Raw genomic sequence first — 24,445 nt, 5'->3', positions numbered from 1 at the left:
TCGCCGCATTGTGCAAATACCATGCTCGTTTTAATATTATATATATCACATAGTATAATTAGTTTCTAAGTGATCTGTTACTTAAATTTTTTCTATATAATATCATGGTAAGTAAATATAAGATTATCTCATAAATTTAATTATAGGGTTAAGTATATAAAAGTGTAAGTAACTTTTACTCTTTTTTTTTTTGTTGTTGTGTAAATGTAACAGTTATTTGGTTCATTGTATGTAATAAACCCACAAAAATGAACGATTAATTTAAATTTTTTACGTTGACCAATATGGCTTGTCACGTGTATACTTTTACATTAATCGTATAATTTAACGAGTTATTTAAATACAATGAACCAAATAAAAGTTGCATTCACACTATAAAAAATGTAAATGTTATTTACACCCCCATATACTAAAGCTTATATCTATGTATTAAAAAATATTTAGTTTCTTTCATTTGTTTTAATTAAGTTGTTGATGACTTTAAAATGTCACTCCTTTTTTTATTCACTATTTTAAGTATGTTACATATATATAGTTATACAATATTATACACTATAAAAGAATGTCGTGACTCTTACAAGTTGATTCACATTCTGAGTCAGAGTTCAAAAATTCATGTTTCAATTCGAGTAAAAAATTACGAGTCGATAACTAAGATCATAGGTATTAAAAATCAGAGCTTTTAACCGAAAGTTTTATATTTGGTTTTTTTTTTCTTTCATGTTAATTTTTTGAGTTTTCAGCTTTTTTGAATTTTGGTTTATCTTATGCATTGAAAATTTAAAAGTAAAAATTACCTAAATGGTCAACTATGAAAGTATATATCTAGATTTAGACACCTATAAATTTTTTTTACTCATTTGGTCAATTAATTCTTACAGACTAATCTTTTTAGTAAGAAATAATACCACGCTATAAAATAATTTCATGTGTCAAACATGAGATCCAAATGTAATAATGAAGCCGGAAAAGTAACACGTATCGGCTATTAGTGGTATAACAATTTTTATTTTTATTTTTTGAACGGTTAACAAAAATATTGACATGGCAAAGTATATTGCTATGTAGCATAAGTTTTGTCATAGAGATGGGTTTTAATGGGTCATTCTAGTTTGGACTGCGCATGTGGGTATGATCAACTCAAACACATGTTTGATACTTCATGGTTTGCTTGTTTGTTAGCTTTGGAAATGTGTCTACAAAAAGTTAGAAGTCATAAGCTCGTGCGTGTTTGTTTATTTCACTTGCGAGTCTGGGCTCTACCAGCAAATTACCGAGCTACTATCATTATGGCCTTATGGGGTATTAACTATCAACAAACTTCAGTGTGTGTAAATGTGTATTAATAAACTGGATAAAAGTCTGAACATCTTTCAACATAACTTAATTGCATTGGCTGCCACGAACACAGATATTAGAAGATTTATACCCAGAATACAAATTTGTTTGAACTCGAACATGGAATTTTGGACCTTGTTTTCCACAATCTATACAACTCTTCATATATATAGTGTATAAAAATAAAAGTTACAATTTTTGGATCCACATGTGATGATTTTATTGGATTATTCTATTTGATGTTAGGTAGTACTGTAAGAACTAATTAACCAAATGGGTAAAATATTTTTTAGATGTCTATATACCTTCATATTTGACCATTTGGGTAATTTTCCTAATTTAAAATACTTTCTAGAATTTTCAAGCAACAACTCCAATAAAATAAAAAAAAATTACCCATATGGTCATAATTTAAGGTCTATATCCCCATTTTAGATATTACAAATTTTCTTTTACCTATTTGATCATTAAATCCTTACCACTTAAAACCTATAGTAGGAAACAATACCAACCAATCAAAACATTACAATAGTCACTTCACAACTTTAATTTGTACTTTTGACAATCTATAAGTTTCTCCTAACTTTTAAGCACAAATAGATATTACATAAATAATAATAATAATAATAATAATTTAAGCTTTGTTGACGGAAAGCTAATTTATCTTGGATGAAAAAAAAGTTATTCTCATCATGATTTTCCAAATGCACAATCTCTTCATCATCAAGATTTGTGGATTAGTGATGTTTTTGTAAAGATGTGATTTCTAAATTTTAGGATTTATTGGCCTTTTGATGCCGATGGTGATCAAGCATCATCTTATTAATTGTTTTGCATGTTTCTATATTTTCAACTTTAAATTTCTTAATTTGAAACTGGGATAAAAAAAAAAAGTCTTGATTAACTATTCAAAATTTGAGTTTTAAAATCACAAAGGTTGTTTTGCGGCTTACAAAAACATCTATTCATTGATTGTTAACAAAAAAATTTACGAAACCAAAGATCTAAAACTAGCATCATGCATTTTTGTAACGATCAAACTCATTTTTCATTAAACGACAATTTTTTTTCCTTATAATTTTTTATTTAAGATTCGCCGCGTGTTTTTATACATGCGCCGCATTTTTTTCAGACATGAAACATGCGCCGCATATTTTGATCAGAAGGCACCTAAAAATTTCAGACCTCCAGAAATGCGCCGCATGGACCAAAAGATGCGCCACATATTTGGGCCTGACACAATTTAAACTCAAATTTTCCATTTGACCCCAACTTAAAAATTTTACCAACTCAAATTCTCAATCAACAAAACAAAATTCCATATTTCAAACATCCATTTGACATAACATTTGCTACTTACAATAAAGTTTTTAACAAAAAGAATCAATGCACGACCAAACGGGTCATTTATCCAAATCCATGACCTACTAAACGTTTAGTAGGTCTAAACATTTACTTGACCTACTAAACGTTTACATAACCAATTATGACTCAAATGGCTACAAACTTGTCCAAAACACAGATTTTATACACAACAAAATTTGTTAATCCAAAAAGAGTTTGTATCAAGAGCCAAAATATACCAAAGGATTGTCTGTGCCATTATCCAAGTTGTCAACCTTCGAAGATGACCAAAATACCTTCAACAACAAATTTCACTTCAAATATATCACTTGATCAAATCATTTCCCTTGCTACTACCAATTCATATAAAAAGTTAAACAACTAAAACATAAGCAATTGCTTAGTGAATGCATACATATATGATCATGACCTAGCTATATAATTTTAAGTCCATACAAACAACTTTGAGCCATTCTTCCAATAGTCAAAACAACAACAACAACTCATGATCATGCTAGTTCTACTTGGCCAATGATGTTTGCTATTAGGTATCTCATCATCTACTAGTCTTACTCATAATATATGCTAGTAGGTATCTCATCATCCACTAGTCTTACACACACCTTATATGCTAGTAGGTATCTCATCATCTACTAGTCTTACACACAATATATGCTTGTAGGTATCTCATCATCTACTAGTCTTACATATACAATTTATGCTAGTAGGTATCTACACATCTACTAATCTTACACGAAAGCAACATACAATCGGGTCATAGGAATTTACCCACCTATGACTTCTATATAACTATGATCATATACATATACACTCACTTTGGTTCTTGACAAAAAAACACACTTGACTTTTTGACTCACTAGAACAATCTTCTCTACCTATACATTAAGTAAGTTACTATGAGTTTTTCTTAACTCAATTCATTCACAAAACTAACCAAACTCAAAATTCAACCATCATACATGGTGTTTGGCTTTCAAGGCCATTTTTCATAAAAACTTCCCATAATTCTAACAATATAAAAATTTGGCCAAACACTCTAAAACAATACTTTCACCAATATGGGTTCACCATCAAAACACCATTTTCATCTTCCCAAATTTCTCATAACAATCTCATTAGAGTTCTAACAAATTCCCAAACTTCCAAAAATCCCAATTTATTCAAATTCCCAATTTCATTAGTCAAGAACCCCAATTTCAATAATCAAAAACCTTAATTTTAATTGAATCAAAATAACACTTCTTTAATAAAATCTCAATTTCATATAATTCAAGAACCCTAAATTCAAATAGTAAAAAATAATTAGATACTTACATACCTTCAAGGAATAATAAATCAACTTACTAAAAATCATACTCTCTTCTCCCTTTTTCTTGGCAATTTTGACACACATTCACACACCACTTCTATCAAAATTTCTCTTATTATTGATTGTTGATATGTTTAGATAGAAGATTAAATATGTAATTGATTGAATTTTGATGTTATTCTAACCACACATGAAATTGGAAGATTGGAGATGGAATGAGTTTCAATGAAATGGAATTATGATTCATCAAATAAATGACTGGCTCCCCCTTGTTGCCACGTTTTTAATAAATAAAATAAGGGTATTATACCCCTTAGCCACTAAAGCTCTAACTAAATTAATCCATTATCTCAAAACTAAATACTAGGAAATTATTTTAAGGGCTAAAATATATTAAATATTAATTTATTTATATTTTATATTTTTAGGGTGTTACAATTTTGATAGACACTTGCTACTATATTTCAAAGAGTAATAGAAAAACTTTAGGATAAATATTAATGACTAATCGTACATTATATTCATAATTTCATATGTCTAGTTGCTGATGCTAATATGATAAACAAGTCAAAACATGAACTCAGTTTCTGAAATTGAATAAGAAACACTCATCAAATAAAACTAGCATTGTACCCGTGCAATGCGGCGGTGGTGACGGCGACGGTGGATTAGTGGTGTTGGTGACGAGTGGTGATCGATGACATCGACAATTGATGTCGAGTGGTCTAACCGTGTAAGTTGATACAATGATGATAGTGATATTTTAGAAGATAAAGGTTTAAAGTGTAAATTAATTCATTAAGGGTAATTTTGGTAATATTTAATAACCCTTTCCATAAGGGTTGTTTATTAAGAGCAATCTAGTAATTTCTCATTTAACTATTTTTCTAACTCTTTCCTAAAATAGGGGGTGAATAATCATTATAAAAGAGTAATAGATACTCATAAATAAATGGTGCATACATTTAAGCTTTTTTAAATAACGACAATTGAATATAATTTGTGGAACTTACCATGGACACTTGTTACATTTTGATTGGCTAGGATTGTTTTCTTACTAAAATATTAAGCGGTAAGGATTAAATGACCAAATAAGAAGATTAAATGACCAAATAGGTATATTTTTTTTGGTGTCTAAAATAGAATATTGATAATGCTCAAATCATATATATTTAGTTGAGCGTTTTTGTGCCATTTAACGTATAAATATGACTCATTTAAATATAAATTAATGTATTTTAGCTACTTATTACTTGCATAAGTGTTTTTGTAGGTTGCATTGGAAATTGATGAGAAAAATGCACTAAAAAAGACAATAAAAATGTTGCTGAACTGTTTTGGCAATAATATATTCATTCGGACTCCGATCGAGACAATTCAACTTTCTACGGATTCAGAAGATTAAGCTCTACAAGTTTCATGTTGATTACTTTTGAAAAATTAGCCATCATGATAACGTTTTGGAAGTTTGAAGCATAAAGATAAAACATGCAAGCGATATTATTTACCTTGACTCCATCTATTAAACATTTGCAACAAATGAATTGAAGATTTCATTTGAATTAGCACGTTTTTGATATGATTTGGCTATGTACTTGCTATTCACGTACTTGGCAAAATTCAGATATAAAAAGAGCATGCGGGGGATCAATTGAAAGTGTGCCTGATAGGTGCCTAGGAAGAATCTTAAGGTCTCCACACCATCTCAGTCATAAACTAGTCTAAGTTATCATCCAAAATCTTTAATATTAGTGTGTAATAGAATAACTTAGTTCTCAAGTTATTTTATTCTTGTGTAAAACTTTTGCTACTTTTGGAATAAACTTCAATAACCAATTCTTAGAATTAAATTTGTAGTTGTTACATTGCTCAAAGTTACTAAATTTTCAAAGCACTCATCTGTTGCATCTTTCATTTGAGTTTAAGTACGAAAGTTTGTTCAGGAACTTCTTTGTTACAACTTTTACTTTGGTTCTCTTTATAAGTTTAATAATAATCGGGTTTTGATTCCCTCATTGAGAAAAGTCTCATCAAGTTTAGTTAAAATTCACAAAGTTTTAGTTTTAGTTATTGGTATTATTCTCAAATTACAATTGGATAAATCACAAGGGTTAAGTGGAGCCGTTGGGATTTAACATTTGAGTATAAGTTAATTGTCCTTAATTTATTGCTTGTATCGATTATTTTTCTTGTTCTGCAGTTACCAATCTTATTTGGTACACTTTCATTTCAAGGTTAGAATTTCACTTTAACTTATTAGTTTATCAATAGGATAGTGACAGTCTGATTATAAACTGGGGGTTGAAAACAGTTTCTGGTTACAAAGATCAAACAAACTCTTTTCGTTAAAAATAGTTAAAAAACTATTTTTAGACTGTAACTCCTATTTAAAAGCTTTCAAAAAGACCAATTGTAGTTTGTTAAGTAACGTGACAACTCGGTCACAAAACCCCTCAATTTTACACTTTCTTTTTAGATTTGATTTTATATCGTTATTAACTTCTAAACTAATTCCCTTGAACGATCTTGGACTTACTACTAACTATAATATACGTGACGGGGTACACTGCCCGTGTGTGTCATATAATTATTAGTATATCCTTGTTTTATATGAAACTTGAGTGATTTTTATGAGCAAAACGATTTAATAAAATATGCACTAAAATACACGCATCAAACATACAGCACAAAATATGACCATATAGGTAATTTCTTCATAAAATAATACAAACCCAGTGCCCTTTCTATTAACCTAGTGTTTTATCCTAGTATTATTCATTCTATTTGGAGATTGTTTTAAGAAATCCAATTGATAATCGTACCATTTGTTTTGATGTTTTTACCACAATATTGCATTACTGACTTATACAGTCTGCTACATATATTGTATTTTATGGTATATTAATTGAAAAGTGTTGTACTAATATCATTTCTTTTTAAGAAAATGACCCTTCAAATTATGTGGCAAGTTCAATGTACGTATCGGAGGAGAAAGTCTAAGCGAGACAATGAATAATTAATATTTTTTTAGAATTTAGCAGTGCACTTTGTTACGACTTACGTATACATCGACGCACGTTTGCAGACACTCTCATGGGTAAGAACTGATACGACAATATTTTTATTTCAAAATAGTCGCCTCGGTTGAACATTCCCTTTTGATATTTGTTCTTTGTATATGTTCTAGTAGTTTATTATCCACGTAGAATACCGAAATTAAAGAAAAAAACACTATCAATCGTTATCGCCACCATCCTACCGCCACCGCTACTACCATCTTCGCTATATCGCATGACACTACAAATAATATTGTATTTGTCTACATTTTTAGTATATGTGAACAAATTAAAAATTTGTCACACTTTTATGTGTGTAAAAATATGTAGAACTAAAAGTGTATAAATTTATTCACACTAAAAAGTGTTGAGAACTATAAGTTCACACTTTTTGTTGTGGACTTTCATAATTATTTTGTAACACCCCATTTGTCCACACTCACTTTCTAGTTTGCGTAGAATTCCACACAAAAAAGTCTGAACTTTAGTTCTACACACTTTTTAGAGTGGATAAATTTTTACACACTGTTAGTTCTATATATTTTTACACACATAAAAACGTAACAAAATTTTTAATTTATTCACAATCACTAAAAGTGTGAATAAATGCAATATTATTTGTAGTGTGGGTACGTTAATGATTATGTATAACATACATGAGTTAATGTTTTGAATATCTATACTACATAATAAAAAGAATAGCCCCTCATGTTGAAAGTTACATGAGGGAAAATGTCTAAATTACCCTCCACTATAAAGCTTTCCCTTTTTCATATATAGTCAATCATTCAAACACACGCAACTCTTTTTCAATATATCTCTCTCTTTTTTTCATTTGCACCATGTTAATGGTATTCCCGCTAAAACGTACGGGTACCATGCTAGTATCATATAACGCAAATTGGATGCAATGCCAACTTTGAATTTTCTTTCGTTAGCGTAATATTAGTTAGTGAGTATATATAGTAATGATTATAATTATATATGTGCTAGATTTTAGGCTCATGTTTAATACACGGGGCTTAGAACGTTATTAATATTAGATTACAAAATATAATATGTCTATCAAAGTTGTAAATTGTGATATACTTAGGGATATTCGAACATTAATAAATCATAATAGGCCACTATCATTTTATTTGCTATATTGTTATATATGGTGTATTACATTCTAATTTTACACTATCGAAAATAATGTATTACCTTTAGATGAAAGATATATCTATATAATAGAACATATTATTGGATATATATTAGTTATTATATTATTTGATATATATCAGTTATTATTTTATTGGATAAATGTCAGCTATTATTCTATCGGATATATATTAAATATTATTATCTATTTACTATATTAAAATTATTGGGTAAAAAATGTAAATTAAAGTCAATTGATATATATCAGTTATTATTCCATTGGATAAAAATTAACTATTATTCAATCAGATATATATTAGCTGTTATTATTAATTTATTATATTAAATTTATTGGGTAAAAAGTATAAATTTATAATGAAAAATAAAAAAATATAAATTAAAATCAGATTTAAAAAAACAAAAGTCAATTTTAAAAAATTAAGAGCTATTATTAGTCGATAAGTTATAAGAACAATGGTTATAATTATGTATCATATAGTGGAGTGTTTATTATAATGTTGACGGCTAAGTAATTAGATTAGAATTTGTTGAGTCAAGGATACATACTGTATACTGTAATTTAATCTTCAATAATGATTCGGGGTAATTTTGTAACGCTATATAACATGTCCACATATAACCATTTGAACTTGGGCTAAAGAGAAGATATAGTAGTAGACTGACAACATTATTAATGGCTTCTTCGACTCTAAAAGCAAGGTTCGTACATTCATTTCTTCTTATTTTTATATAACCAATTAAATTAATAATAAACGAACTGTGCCATTATTTACCATCTACATTATATTTCATTTTTTTCTTATCCAGTTAATTACTATAATCGATCGTTACATGTACATGTTTTTCCAATGATCATACCAGCTATAACATAAATTGAGTGTTTTAGACTTGAAAATAAGGTAGCAATCGTCACCGGTGGAGCTCAAGGAATTGGAGAATCCATGGCAAGGACGTTAGCAAAACATGGAGCTAAAGTTGTTATTGCTGATCTCAAAGATGACTTAGGGGAATCACTCTGCCAAGAATTGGGACCCGAATTCGTTTCATTCGTTCACTGTGACGTCACCATAGAAACCGATGTTGAGAACGCCATCAACACCACCATCACTAGGCATGGCAAACTAGACATCATGGTAAACAACGCAGGGATTATCGACGAATCAAAACTAAGCATCTTGGAAAATGACAAGGCAGACTTTGAACGTGTTGTTAATGTCAATTTAACAGGAGTTTTTTTAGGAACTAAACACGCGGCCCGTGTGATGATCCCTAACTGCAGGGGAAGCATCATCACGACCGCGAGTGTATGTTCTGTCATGGGGGGTATTGCTTCTCATGCTTACACAAGCTCAAAGCACGGCGTTGTAGGACTAACAAAGAACGCGGCTGCAGAGCTTGGCAAGTATCAAATTCGGGTTAATTGTGTTTCGCCTTATGTGATACCAACTTCATTGGCACTTAAGTTCTTTAAAATGGATGAAAACTCAACTGTTTTCTCAAACCTAAAAGGAAAGACACTTGGACCACAAGATATTGCAAATGCTGTTCTGTTTTTAGCAAGTGATGAATCTGAGTATATAAGTGGGCATAACTTGGTTGTAGATGGTGGCTACACAGTTCTCAATCCTGCGTTTGGCCTCTTTGATTGGAAACCATAGATATATCTCCTAAATTACTACTACTATCATATGTTTCAGTATTTGTATTTTGTGTGTTTGCTTTTTTTTTTTTTTCTCCTCTTGTTTCCTTTCCTGGATAAAAATCTAGTCTTGTCCTTATAAATAAAGTTAAGGAATGCAATAAGAAGTTTCTTTGTTCTGTTTTTAATGTAATACGAGTAATCCCTAAGTACCATAAGACTATTAAGTATTAACATTAGTAAACCAATCTAATCCAATCTTTAATTAAAAATTAATTTCTCTTTCTTCCATCTATACAATTCAACCTAACTCAAATTTTTAATCACATTCACAACACAACCTAAACTATCTTTTAATTGTATTAATATAATTTATAAATATTTTTATCATATTAAAAATAATTATTTTACTTTAAATAAATAAAAAATATTCACATCAATCTTATAGATACAAAAAATAACAAAAGTAGAATACAAATGAGTAAAATATTAGAAACTACATTTTTTTAAAAAAAAATAGTTCCGTTTTTAATAAAATTTATGTCAAAATGTTCGTAAAAGAGTAACAAAATATATGATGATTTTATATTTATATAAAAAGTTATAAGATTTAACTTTGAAGAAATGTTAGGTAAAACATGCAGTACCTATCTTAGGTAAAGCAGATGAGAATTATGTAAAAATCAGGGGGGGTATGTAAAATTTAGGAGATACTATGCATGTTTATCAAATTCAAAGTTTTAATTTATAACCTTTTTTAAAGTGGCAGTACTTAAGCTTATGTAAAGTCTGCAGTACGGATCATTTTCCCTTTAGCTTATTAATGAAAGACTAAGATGAAACTAACTATATATAATAAATAATATAGAAAACGTTATCTACCGAAAACTTGCCATGTGGCAACAAACTACAACAATCTTGGATTGAAATGAAAACCAAATCGTGAGGATGACTTTTGGCTTTTTCTAGTTTAATAAATTTTATATTAGTCGATCTACTCTTCAGTTCACCGTTATGAATGGTCTAACGTCTTATTTTAATTTTCTTATAAAGGGTTTTTTTAGATTTATTGAGTTTTTTTAAAATTAATGTATATATATATATATATATTATTGCTCAGTGTGGAGATGATCAGCTGGTTCTGATGGTATACCCAACGATCCATTAGTAAAAACAAATTTACCATAAATAAGAATTAAAAAAAGTATACTCCTATATTTAATATTTTATTTCATCAGTTCATACATATAAACTTCCAATACTTTAATTTGTTTTGCGCTATCAACCTGTCCTTGTAATGGAATGTTCATAAAAGACACTTTCACCTAATTATCATTTAATCATGACTTTTCCAGTGAAACTTTACTAATGGTTCTTTAGGGATAAGTATTAGATGGTCACCTCATTATCATTTCATTAGACTTTTTCATTAATTTGATATATGCCTTGATTTAACTTCCTTACATCATGTCTAAGGTTAATGGTGTAGTCCGTATATTTCAATCCACATGGGAGTGTGGGACTTCAGCACACATCGTCACCTGACATCATTACCCCCTTCATTTCGGCCTAAATTGGCGTTTAACATAACCCCTCAAATCGGCATGGTGATGCCGATGGAACCAGCCGTTGGGATCAATCCCCACCACATAAAGAGAGTATCAGAGTACTATGAGCTAAAATTTTCCATTAATGTTTTGATTTTCACTTCACCCAACACCCTAAACAATTTGACATCATTGGCATGTGTGAAATGACCGGATTTAATTGGGTGTTGACATGTTAATTCGGGCAAAGTGACAACGGCACCATTCACCATTGTATAACTTAATTTTAAATTATCAATATACTGTCCAACTGAAAGTCATTATGGTGTCTCGAATGCTAACTACTAACTCGTTGTTTAAAAAAAAAAATCAATATACTACTATTATAGTTTCAATACAAATCAAATGATATTATATATAGACGTAATTTGTGTGCCTAAAAATAAAATATGACATGTTTCATAATGAATGATAAAATTTAAAAGAAAGAAAGTCATGATACATGTGTTAGATATCATTAGACATATCTTTCCGTCTATATTTAAGTATATCAATCATTTTGCATATCTTATAAGTATATATATAAGGAAAATGATACTCAATAACAACTTATTACATGCTTGAAAACTTATACATTATATATTAAAAATCGCCCCTGATTTTTCTAACAGCAAGGTACAAATTTTAATGCACCCAATTAGTTTTGACAACCCTAAGGGCTGTCACTAACAAAACCCTATATATAAACTACCATCTTTCAAGAAATAATTATCCATTGTCATGTACAAGAATTTATTGGATGCTAACGTAATGATAAAAGGGAAAATATAAAAAAAAATAATTATTGTATTTTTAAAAAGCTAAAGAGAGGGGGATCAGTTTAGCTTCGAGAAAACAAAAATGTAAATTTCGTGATGAATAGTCGGAGAAATTCAAATGATAACTAGTGCTGTCATAACTAATAACTAATAACATGAATACAAAAGCATGGGCCATTTGTTAAATCTTACCATTCGTATTTGGGCTATAATCTTTCACACACAACGGAAACCCAATAAATAAAGTATTTGGGCCATATACCGTAATTAGAAAAATGGCTCAATGCCTCAATCTAATTATTAATTAAAAAACTTAGAAATACAATAATTCTTCTGTTTTCAAATGAGTGACACATCATCATTTTAGAAAAGTCACCCTAGTAAACGGTGATCATATCGCACCATTTAACATGCATGTTTTAAGGTTAATATAATATCTTTTCAGCTTCAAATAGATCAGATATTTTGTTTTGACACTATAATGAACAACTTACTGTAAATACCCTTGACTACTTGAATTTCATTTTTTTTTTCCTTTTGTCATTATTAAATTTATATATATCTGTATCTAAATTTTACTATATAATAAAGTATCAACCTCTTACAATTTTTTCAAATTATAAGTTTAATGTATCCAAAACACCTTTTATTATGCAAAACCTATTACCACCTAACATATATGGTCTTCCAAAAATATACTTACTTAAATAATTTACGACATCTCTTTTCGCTCTTAAAATAATTAAACCACTCCTTTTATATCAATTACATTTACATTAATAACTTAAATCGATGCCGCCGTCATCAACCATCATCGTCATTACCCTCATTTCTGTCGTATCGTGTGAGCATGAATCTAATTTAATGTAATGTAGTGTTTTGACATATTTATGTTTACAAATCCAGTCGCATAACAAAATAACAAGAAACTCTCCAATAACTATATTTACCCTTTCTCAGCCTAACAACCTTACCGAATGCAATATAAAATTTTCATTTTTACCGAAACGTACGGATATCCGCCAAACAACAACAAAAAACATGGAAACAAATATTGATGGATTCTATTTTTATTTCGATCTTTCAGAAATCATTCAACAGCAAATATTTTTTTCCAATCGATCTTATACATCCTAATTATTTAAAATTTATATCCTTAACGATCAGTCATAACAATAACTAAATCTATATATTATGGGTTTAAAAAATCTGTTAAACCGAAGAAAGAAGAAAAAAACCGGAAACGAAAACAGCTCCCACAAACATGATCAATCTGAACCCGAACAAGCTGAATCTAAACCTCCAACAAAATCAACGTCGGAGCCAACGAGGCACGCAAAGTCAAAGTCATCCTCGGATTCACGAATACGAATAGAGGAAGAGCTAGAACAAGTTTTCAAGAAATTCGACGCAAATGGTGATGGCAAGATATGTGCTTCGGAGCTAGGTTCAATCATGGCAAGCCTAGGACAACAACCAACCGAGGATGAGCTAACGAATATGATAAAAGAAGTGGACGGAGATGGAGACGGGTTCATAAATTTGCACGAATTTATTGAACTAAACACGAGAGACATTGATTCGACGGAAGTGTTGGAGAATCTCAAGAATGCATTTTCTGTTTTCGATATTGATAATAATGGGTTGATCACGGCCGAAGAGTTGCAAAATGTGTTGAGAAAACTTGGTGATACGTGTAGTATTACTGAAAGCAAGAAAATGATAGCCGGTGCTGATCGTGATGGTGACGGTATGATTAATTTTGATGAATTTAAAGATATGATGATGATGGGTTCCAAATTTGATTCAATGGGCTTACAACAAAAACAAGAGATTTCTAAACAAGATTAATTAAACTTTCCTTTGGATTATCAATTAACTACATTTTCTTACTTTCTTTTAATTTTTTTTTCTTTTTCAAATTGATTTTTAGGAAACTTGAATCATATTCAAGGAGTGAAATTTTCAGCACTCCCGAATTGTTGAAATCCTCAATAGGATATATGTATTAGATTAATTATAGATTTGCCTTGTTTTTATTGGAAATTTCTTTTGATAAACTTGTGTTTGTGATTCCTTGTAAGCAAGTGCTATATTATTGTGTATATATAATTTTGAATCCACGGATTAACATCTTATAATGGTTTATTCATGACCCAATATATTCATATAAATTTCTTAAGAACAGTTTGTATCTAATTAATTTCCTGACGATGTTAAAACCAATTTCTTCGTGTGTTTTGAATAATTTGTTTTACACAAATCACAAGATTCACAACCTTTGGGATTTTATCATCTTTTTCCAGTTTTGTGGTGTTATTGAGAAAATCTTGGAGAAATTGGAATTTCCTAAAACAATAAGAGCGCGTTTAGTTGGAGAAAATGTTTTTAAGTTTTTCATTTTTAATTTTCTAGAAAATGAAAAGGTTTTTCATTTCTAAAAAAACCCTTGAAAATTTTGAAAACACGTTCAAAATAAAAGATGGAGTTTTCATTTTTTCATTTTAGAAAACTAGAAAACATGTTCAAATTCACCTGTTTTCTAATTTTAGGTTTATATAAGGTTTAGAAAATAGAAAAGTGAATACAAAAACTGAAAAAAACAATTTTCTAATTTTAGTGCAAAAGTTGGAAAAGAGAATTTTCATTTTCTAGGAAAACTTTTTTAAAAAATTACAATTTGAACGCGTTTCCTGTTTTCCATGTTTTCTTAGAAAATGAAAATGGAAAACAATTGGCTGACTTGAAAATCTTCAAAATTTCGCATCATTCTTCTTCTCTTCTTGAACCTACTAACAAAAAAGTAAACTAACAACAAAACAATAAATTTGACTCCCCTCCCCAACTTTGAGCCAAGCATTGCCCTCAATGCTTAAAACTAAAGATAAGTCCATTAATCCAACTATCCATCTTATCTCTTGGGTTGACAAAAATAAACAAGTTAATACAAACCCCTCCCCAACTTTGACCCTGTCAAAGTTGATGAACAATTGAATTATTGGTGACATAACTAAAAAAAACACGTAAAATAAAAAGACTCGAAACAAACTAAAATAATGGGTTGCCTCCCATTCAGCGCTTAGTTTAACGTCATCAGCCTGACTCACCCAAGAGATTATCATGAAAAGATTTTCAACAACCCTACACATAAACGGTCGGGTGGTCTACACCAATAAGGTGAAAAATATGTGAATTTAATTTTTATCATTACCCAGTCAGTCAATTTCACCTTTTCAAAATTTCCTTTCAACAAACAAAAATCATTTATCTTCTCTTTAAAATTCACATAGAAAATCCATCCTTTCATCCGAACATACAAAATTTTAAAAATTCCGTTGTGATGCGGAATCTTCAAATGATTAATTTTAGAGCTTATGTTTGTAAGTTTGAAAAGATCAGGGACTAAGGGATCCGGGGCTAATTTTTGGAATAAGAAACATGGCATAAAATTACTACTAGCCCCTGGATTGACTAATTCATTACACTGAAAATTAACTGAAGTATAAGGAATTAGAGAGCTCCCTGGGTAACACGGCTTAGTCAGAAAATATTCTTGCCTTGTATCAACAAATTCAGTTGTAAAAGTTGTGATCTCCTTGTCTGGCTTTTTTTTCTTCTCTATCAACATCAAGTTCTTGAAAGATTTGTCAAGTTTTGTCATACCTGAAAATAACATAAACGAAGACACATTAACTTTTATAAAAAATTTATCATGTTCGGGTACTTACCAATCTTTTCTTGAATTTTTTCTTCCTCCGTTTGTTGTGGGATAGTAATTAGAGCTTGATCAACATATAATTCAAAAGCTTTAACTGACTCCAATGGATCAATGTCAGCCTGATAGACACAGTGTGGCGCACCATTAAGAACAGATTCGACGCTTTGAGCAAGGTTTGGCTCCTCGAAATCTTCTTGTTCACAATGTAATGTACCATTAAAAATTAGTGGCTCATCTTCTTGGAAACTCATCCAGTGCGGCGCATCAATAGGATCATGTGTGGCACACTCGGTTGGTAGATCATATTCCAAGCTTTCTTTCTCAATTTCAATTTCCGCATGTTCGACCTCCTGTATCTGCACATATTTTTCAGTATTAAATGGGAAATCATAAACTAAGTCAGAAGATTCACCCGAATCAATGAATCCGTCATTCACTGTTACGTTCCTCGTCGATTCATACTCATCTATGTAGCTTGAAAATGCCTCATCTTCCCTCCTTAATCGCTCGGTATGTTCCTTATTTGACTCTCTCAACTCTTCCAGAATCCTGTCCAGCTTTGACTCAAAGCTAGATGACTGATTATAATCTTGATTCTGATTTTGGCTTTGGAAAGATCCTTGACTTTGGCTCTCATACTGATATTGATTTTGATACTGATTTTGAAATGATCCTTGGTATTGGTTCTCACACTGGTTCCCATACAGATACTGGCATTGGTACGTATCTTGTTGGTACCCATAATCTTGACATTCCATGTAATAGTTGCCCTGACTTTGATAATTTTGTTGAGGCCACTGTTGGTAAGATCTTTGTGGGTGGTTAAATTGTTGGTATGCTTGATTTGGATTCATTGTATTATCACCACGCCATCCAGTTTGGTTGATCCATCCATCTTGAATTACATGTATTTGCATATTGATTATATCTCCAACCTTGCACTCTATTCCTCTGCAAAATATTAGCACTACCACTCCTGAATTTTTGGAGTAAAAGATCAACTTTCTTATTCATTAAATCTAAATCAACTCGAATACTATTATCAAAATTTCTTAAATTAGAGATAGCATTTGAAGAGTAGTAATCCATCGCACTAAAACTAACTGAAAAAAAAGAACAACAAACACAAAAACAAACGTGTAAAATAGAAAAAATAATAATAAATGTAAAATTTAAACTATAATAAAAAGAGAAAATCTTTTTGTATTTTTTCTCTAAAGTTTTATAATTTTTTTTTTTCGAAATTTTAAAAGTAAAGAAAAATAACTAACTAAAAAAAATAAAGAAAGAAAAATAAAACTTGAACTACAAGCGCACTCGTTCCCCGGCAGCGGCGCCAAAATTTGATCGACGTCGAAGTATCAATCAAAAATAAACCTAAATACCTTATACTAGATAGAGTAAGTGGGTATCGTTCCTACGAGGAGCGTCTGTGGTTATAGTCAAGTTTTAACAATTTTAATGAACTTTAAAGACAATACTAAAAGTAATTTTAATTAACTAAAAGCAAAGATAAAACTAATTAACTAAACTTAACTAATAAAACAAGACAAATTTTAAAAAGAGAAGTTGTAAACAATAATGAAAAGTGCATCCCCCGAATCCCAAAAGTTGCGTTAATTTACCTAATAAACTTTACCGAGTATTTATTCTAAATTACATAGACATAATTTTATTACTTGACAAGAACAGTTTTGGGCACAACTTATGTTAATTATATGACCTGTCTTAATCCCTAAACTAGGTAGACTCGACACAAATTATTAACTCGCAATAAGTTGTCTTACGAAAATCCAAATCAAATAATAGTGAATAAATACTCAATCAGTCATATAAATTATTATAAAAAGAACAATATTTACGCGACTGAAAGTAAAGTTCATTAAATAAAATTAACTAACAATTGTTCATCGGGAAAGATTGCAAAAACCTTAGCAGAACATTATATTTGATAAGAAAACGGTTAGTTCCATCGGCTCCTGCTCGTTCGTCGACTCCATCTTTTCGTACGCAGCCACCTCGAATTATTTAAGGCTGTCGAATCTTAATTGTCGACTAAACAATCCCCTCCAATTAATTGTGCCGATATATTAATGGAAGGCTGCTCCAGAGGTTGTATAGATGAAATATATATACTTTTCTTTTCTTGATCCCACGTGCAATCTAGCCGACATAACTAGAAAACCAATTGATGGGCTTTTCTGTATTATGCTTGTTCACCCAATAAGGAGCCCAAAACAAATAAATTAAATATGGGCTTATGGCTCCTTTTGATATCATCTGTAAAAAGCAAGACCAAAGTAGTCAAAGTCAACAACAACTTTTTGTGTAGCATTTGATCTTGATTTATGTCATGTTTTTGTCTTGATCAATATTCGAACAACTTCACATGATCCTGTCATTTAAGCCATGATTTATCGGTTTTAGCTCATACCTGAAATACATACAACATATATTAAAGTAGGTTTATTCAAATAGAAAATTAAATTAATACAAACATTTAGACCATTTAATATATATCCAAATATGACTTATCAAGAGATTCTCCGCTTCTTCTCGCATTGTAATCTCAAGCTTTCGATCTGTTTATGCAAACGATCGCCTTTCTCATCTTCCTTTTACGCCAATTCCTGAATCTCTTCTTCGCCGAGTTCCCCTAGATGATCCTGACCTTAGGATCTATAGAGTGTATTTAAAAGGGCGTATGGCCACTCAACACCGAGTTGTGCCTTCCCCACGCCCCCATAGGTCGCCTCGTGAGGGTTGTAGGTCAAGAAAAAGAAAAGAGGGGTTTGTTGATGTTTCGGCACCTGGCACTTCCGCTCCATCTTCTTCCACTGATATTCCTGAATCAACTGAGCCTCAACAAAAGAAGCATAAAACTCACCACCGATCAAAATCAAAATCAAGATCTCGTTCTGCTACCTTCATTGCTCCTTCTCCTCTAACTCCATCTTCTTCATCTTCTGAAACTCATATTTCTCCTTCTTCCTCATCATCATCTGCCGCTCGCCCGCCAATTCCAAAAATCACCCTACGGGTCAGGACTCTTCTTCATCCAATTCCTGAGGATGTTCCCGAAGTTGTTCCTTCCACACGTCATGATGATACTCACGACGATAATCCTTTTGATGACGTTGTGTTTGATATTCCGGAGAGACAAGGTGGTCCTGAGAGAGGGGTTGAAAAACAAAATGGAGAGGATGTGAGGTATGGGCTAAGTATAGGGCAAAAAGAAAACGATGGCCCTCCGATAATTGAAATAACTAGCCGGGAAGACACCACTAGGGTAGAAGCCGAGGATTCCCCACCCTCGCATATTTCACCTTCTCGCCACTCTGGATTCTCTTTACAGGATCCAGTTTCATCTTTGCACAGACACCAACCACGTCCACTATCAATTCCTCACTCAGAGGATGTCGATATTGAAGCAGCGGAGACTCTTGCCTCTCTCCCACTTTCATTTGATCACACGGTTGAGTCTAGATCGCCAGTAGGACCACGTATTTCTGAGCACACACATTCTTTGAATGTTGCACCAACAGACCGAGAGTCGGTGATCTCACCTTCTCAAGGAGTGTCTGGAAGTCCTGTTCATGTTAACATGTCAGGCGCTGAGGATCTAATCCACAGCACCACGGGCAATCTTGGAGGTCCCGGCAGTCCCACCAACCGGAACGTTGTGCCTGACACTTGTGTCGAGCCAATCAGTTCTGAAACAACCAATGTCGAGCATCTGCTTCATAAATCATTGGGAAGTCCTGGTGGCCAACACCATTCAGGCGACACTGTAAACCCACTGGAGCCTAAGAGGCATCAATCTTGATAACTTTCACATTGGGGTTGTGTTTGATAACCCAAGGGGAGTCGTATGCGATCAGGGGCATAAGATATTCATCCGACTCGACGAGCTATGCAAGTATTCTGACGGCACCCTCAGACAATGCTTGAGAGTCATTGAAAGTCTTCATGAATTTGAAGAGTCGGCTAAAGAAAAGAAGAGATTGTTGAAGGTGATCAAAAAGATCAAATCAAGGCTTGAACATAGAGAAAGATCGAGGACAATCATTGCTGCAAGGCTCCCCAAAGAACAAACATGCGTCATTCACTTACCAGAAGGGTCTTGGGTCATTTATTAGCCAAACAATAAGCCCGGTTTACACAACATGCCTCCAGTCAACTTCGCCGACAACATCATCGAACCTCCCAACCGGCCTGCTGATCCAAGATACCATTTTGTCCCAAGAAAGTACTGGAAGGAAGGCAAGAGCCGATACGAGAAAAGAGCATTCAAACCTCAAACCTTCTTCAAAGATAAACTCGAATCCTCCACCAAGAAAAGAAACCGAAGGCAGAGGAAAAAGAAGAAAACCCAACAAGGACTAACTCCAAAACCGCACTAAAGGGGGAGATTGTTAGCTTTTATAATAATTAGCACTACTAGAAACAGGGCTATCCTTGACCCGCTTTTTATGACCCACGCTAATTGATGACGCGCAAAGTGAGAAGTCATAAAAATACTGTCATAAATTGTAAAGTCTGAAGGGTTTATGACACGCATTTTTTAGCCTGTGTTCTTGAGTTTGTATGTAAAGGAAGGGGAAATAAGAGAAAAGGGATGAATGGAAGAGAAGGAGTGGATTTTCCTTCCTTCCAAATCATCCCAAAAGTGGGAAGAAAATATCTTACACAAAATTTATAGAATTCTCCTTCCAAATCTTTTATCTTCTTCTTTTAAATAAAACTCAAGAACCCAAATACTTTTAAAATCCTTTACAATTTTTTCCTTTCCTTTAAAATAAAACTCAAGAATATACCGTTAATGTCATAAAAAAAAAGTAAGTAACACGGGGTAAGTGTCTAATTGTGGTCTTGTTATTTTGTTTTTGCTATTGACAAAAGCTTCCCGCCTGACAAAAAAAACCCAAAAAAAAACCCTAGTACTGATAAAAAAAAAAAAAAAAAAAAAAAAAAAAGAAAACCCATTCAATGACGATCGATCGATTACCAAAATCTGCTCCAAAATCGATCGATTGAAGGTTCAAATTCCGCTCTCCAAAAAAACCCTAAATCTACACAAATTCCGGTCCAATCGATACTGATGATTGGAAGGGTTTCTTCGAGATCTGATTTCAGTAAATTCTCTTTTTTTATTTAAGTTTGTTACTTAATTTAGGTGCAATTTAGTTTGATTTCAATTTCTTCAAAATCTGATTTAAGTTTTTTTAAGTTTTTTTTTTTTTTTTTTATCTAAATCTTATTATAACCGCTTATATATATATATGTGTGTGTCTGTCTGTCTGTATATCGTGGTCGTAGTGGAAGTGTATGTATACTTTGGGAGTGAATTTTTTTGATTTAGGCATTGTGTGATTATTATATTGATATTAATAGTGGATTTAGGGATGTTCATAGTCTCATAGTTTCTCATTGGGTTTGGTAATGATATAGCTTCTCTCAAATGCCTGTTTTTTGCTGCAGGCCGTCATCTGGTCACATTCTTGAAGCCTTACACATTGATCCCGCATCTGGTGTATCTGTTGATAGTGAAAGAAATGCCAAATTGTCAAAGCCACCCACGGGGTACTTTTGTTTGTTGTTTATGTTCTGTTCTGTTCGCTATAAAAGCACCATACAGTACCTAATATTCTTATGTTCTTTGTTGTCTTGGCAGATCTTCATCAGGATTAGCCAAGTTAAGCAAGCCTTCTGGTACGGAATTCTTGCTAAACAGCAGGGAGAGAAAAAAGAAACACCCCAGGAGCGACTTAAGCGGATTATGAGCAAACAACTAAATAAGCAGAGTAAACTTCATTTTTTTTTTGTCGATTTCATTAGTTCTAGGCTAAAATTTGCCATTAATATCTTGTCTTCGCAGTCAAGAAAGATATTGCTGCTGAAATGGCTAAGAAACGAGAACAAGAGCGACAGAGGCTTGAGAAACTTGCAGAAACCAGCAGACTAAGTAGACGCAGGCACCGAAGCCGAAGCAGGAGTTTCAGCCGCTTGCCTCCAAGGTGGTCTATTTTTATTTGATGCCGATGGACTGTAAATGAGTCTTTTACGCACGCTTGTGGTTCTAAGAGGTTTGTGTATTTTCAGACGATATAGGCGCAGTAGAAGTCCAAGCAGGGGCAGAAGTTCTAGAAGATATCGTTCACGCTCTCGCTCCCGGTCCCGTTCTGTAACATCTCTCCGGTCTTGTTCCATATCTCGCTGTCGCTGTGACATCCAAAATTAAGGTACTAGATATTTAATTTTGTTTTATATAAATACTTTGGATAAAAGACCTTTTACTAGAATTTTAATTGATAGTTAGAAGGTTAAATATAACTGGTTAAAGTAAGAGTAGTATTATTGAACAAGTTTTGAAGTTTGATAAAAATTGTGATGGTAAAGTCGGTTCCTAAATCCCAGCATGAATCCGTAGACTTTTCCAACTCTTTAAGTTATATATATAGAACATACGAACCCTACCTTCCATTTACAATAGCTCTTAGTCGGTAAACCATCTGAGAGAGTTTTGAGAGGGAGAGAAACAACAACAACAGCAACGAGTATTGAAGGGAGTTCTGGTAGGAGTTTCGTTGTGGTAGTCTCGATTTAGCTGCGGTCACGTTAAGGTAACACCCTCCCGCCGCTAGTTAGATTTCATATTGTTATTGTACCATCAGAATCCTAACTAGGACACTATGCAGTTGGTTGAGCTAGCGAGGTTTAATGATCAGTCGATTAATATATGTCTTTAACAATGAGTCGCGATTTCGTTTGTAACTAATTACCAATGCTTATTTTGATCAGTTGCTATGGGGTATGGTGATATATGTGTAAGTTTGATAGATACAGAATGATAAGGTCTTTAAAGAATGATTTATTGAAAATTCTATAGTCTTGTAGGTTGGCAAGGTTTCTGTAAATATATGTATTTATGTACACATAGTAGTAGCAGTAGTAGTAAAGGAGATGGTAATACTAGTTTTGTTTTATGAATATTTTAAAGGGAGGTTTTGGTTTTTGAATGTAAGCAGATTTCATTAATCATTAGTCACGTGTATTTCTTTTAGATTAGTTTTAATTATGAGCTAGCTAGTCTCTAATAAAATGGTAATTATATAAAAGAAGGTTAAAGTAAGATACTGTCAGCCAACATCTATGTTTGTGTCAAGCGTTTCTGCAATCACCATATTTATATTTTTTTTACATAAAGTAATAGTGTTATTGTTGTACATTTAGGAGTTCAGTCAGTTTGATGCAGCAGTAATAGTTTTTAATCAACTCATAAATGGTGTATGTTAAATTAAGTATATGATATTTTATTGGCAGTTTAATGAAAAGGGATTTTGTAAAAGTGGGTTTTTGACTAGTATAGATCACGTTTTAGAGGCTCAACCAGTTAGCTAGGGTCCTAGTTTAGGCATGTAGAAGGTAGTTATTTTATAGAGAAGTTTAGTAAGAAGTCATATTATAAAATTGTAGGAAGCTTGCAGAGAAAATTCAAAAGTTAGGCAGGCACTTATGGAAAACTAATTATAGCCAATTTTGCAGGGTGAAGTACTAATAAGGCAAAGAAGTTAATGGAAAACTAATTATCTCATCAATGAGCAGAGGAAGGTTGTTGGCTTTACGTGTCTCTGAGTTCGGTCTTGAATTCTATATACTTTAGCGGTTGTAAACTTTTATGGTTAATTTTAGAATTTTAAAATTACTTGTGGTTGTATGAAACACATTGTTTTGATATATATGAAATGCACTCTTTTGCTATTTGTGTGTTTATTTGTATTATGAGATTAACTGTTATTTAATGTGTGGATATTAATAATTTCATAAAAAATATTTTTTTTTAAAAAAAAAAATGGACCATGACACGCAAAAAAGGAGTCGTAAAAGTTTGTCATAAAGGTTTGTCATAAATGTGTGTCATAAGTGCGCGTCATAGACGGATGACGCAGAAATACGGGTCATGAATCTTTATGACTGGTCCTTCCTTGACGGGCTTTACGCGTCATCCGAGCTCTTCTTGACGGGCATTGTGCGTCAAGGATGGGTCTGTTTGTAGTAGTGTAGTGCTAGTTTTGTATTTCCTAATTGTATTGTCCTTGTATTTAATTAAGTGTGGTTGGAGGGTTGTTTTGATAATTAATTAAGGGCTTGTATTGAAATTAACAAGGGTGCTAAGTGTAATTGTTAGGTCTATATAAACCCTCCACCACTCCACATTTTGTAACCTTTTTCACAATATATTAATCATAGTTCTAATACCTACATTCCCTCCAATACATACTTTCCTTTATTTCACCTAAAGGTTCACTACACATTTAGCATACTTTACAATCCAAGGATGAAAACAGATAGCATATAAGTAGAGGTAGCAAGATGGACGGAATGGGTCAAAGTTTCAAGTCAAACAGGTCGGTTGGCATGGATCAAAAGGAGGCTAACTGGCCCACAAACACTGTTTTGTCCATTTTTTGGAACACTATATAAATAATTTACA

At 32.1% G+C, this 24,445-nt stretch overlaps 2 protein-coding genes and 1 long non-coding RNA gene across 3 annotated transcripts; all 3 read left to right on the top strand.

The window, feature by feature from the left end:
- Positions 1-8,855: 8,855 nt before the first annotated feature.
- LOC122597842 (secoisolariciresinol dehydrogenase-like) lies at positions 8,856-10,056 on the top strand. Its single transcript, XM_043770413.1, has 2 exons — positions 8,856-8,928; positions 9,116-10,056. The coding sequence occupies exons 1-2, from the start codon at positions 8,903-8,905 to the stop codon at positions 9,885-9,887; spliced, it is 798 nt and encodes a 265-aa protein (XP_043626348.1). The 5' UTR covers positions 8,856-8,902; the 3' UTR covers positions 9,888-10,056.
- A 3,371-nt stretch (positions 10,057-13,427) lies between these two features.
- Positions 13,428-14,084, top strand: LOC122597394 (probable calcium-binding protein CML25). Its single transcript, XM_043769993.1, has one exon. It carries the CDS (start codon positions 13,428-13,430, stop codon positions 14,082-14,084), a length of 657 nt encoding a protein of 218 aa, XP_043625928.1.
- Positions 14,085-20,899: 6,815 nt separating this feature from the next.
- On the top strand, positions 20,900-23,712 carry LOC122597756. Its single transcript, XR_006323455.1, has 6 exons — positions 20,900-21,086; positions 21,433-21,534; positions 21,626-21,755; positions 21,830-21,968; positions 22,054-22,193; positions 23,497-23,712. It is a non-coding gene; the product is annotated as an uncharacterized LOC122597756 (long non-coding RNA).
- The last annotated feature ends 733 nt before the right edge of the window (positions 23,713-24,445 follow it).

The sequence above is a fragment of the Erigeron canadensis genome, chromosome 4, assembly GCF_010389155.1.
Source record: "Erigeron canadensis isolate Cc75 chromosome 4, C_canadensis_v1, whole genome shotgun sequence".
Lineage (NCBI taxonomy): Eukaryota > Viridiplantae > Streptophyta > Magnoliopsida > Asterales > Asteraceae > Erigeron > Erigeron canadensis.
This window is presented reverse-complemented; position numbering and strand designations above follow the sequence as displayed.

What these genes read in the sequence shown, in the direction of transcription:
- LOC122597842 (XM_043770413.1), top strand. Translation starts at nt 8,903, where the DNA reads ATGGCTTCTTCGACTCTAAAAGCAAG. An exon ending in TCTTCGACTCTAAAAGCAAG is followed by an intron (nt 8,929 to 9,115) that starts GTTCGTACATTC and finishes TGAGTGTTTTAG; the next exon opens with ACTTGAAAATAAGGTAGCAA.
- LOC122597394 (XM_043769993.1), top strand. Translation starts at nt 13,428, where the DNA reads ATGGGTTTAAAAAATCTGTTAAACCGAAGAAAGAAGAAAAAAACCGGA.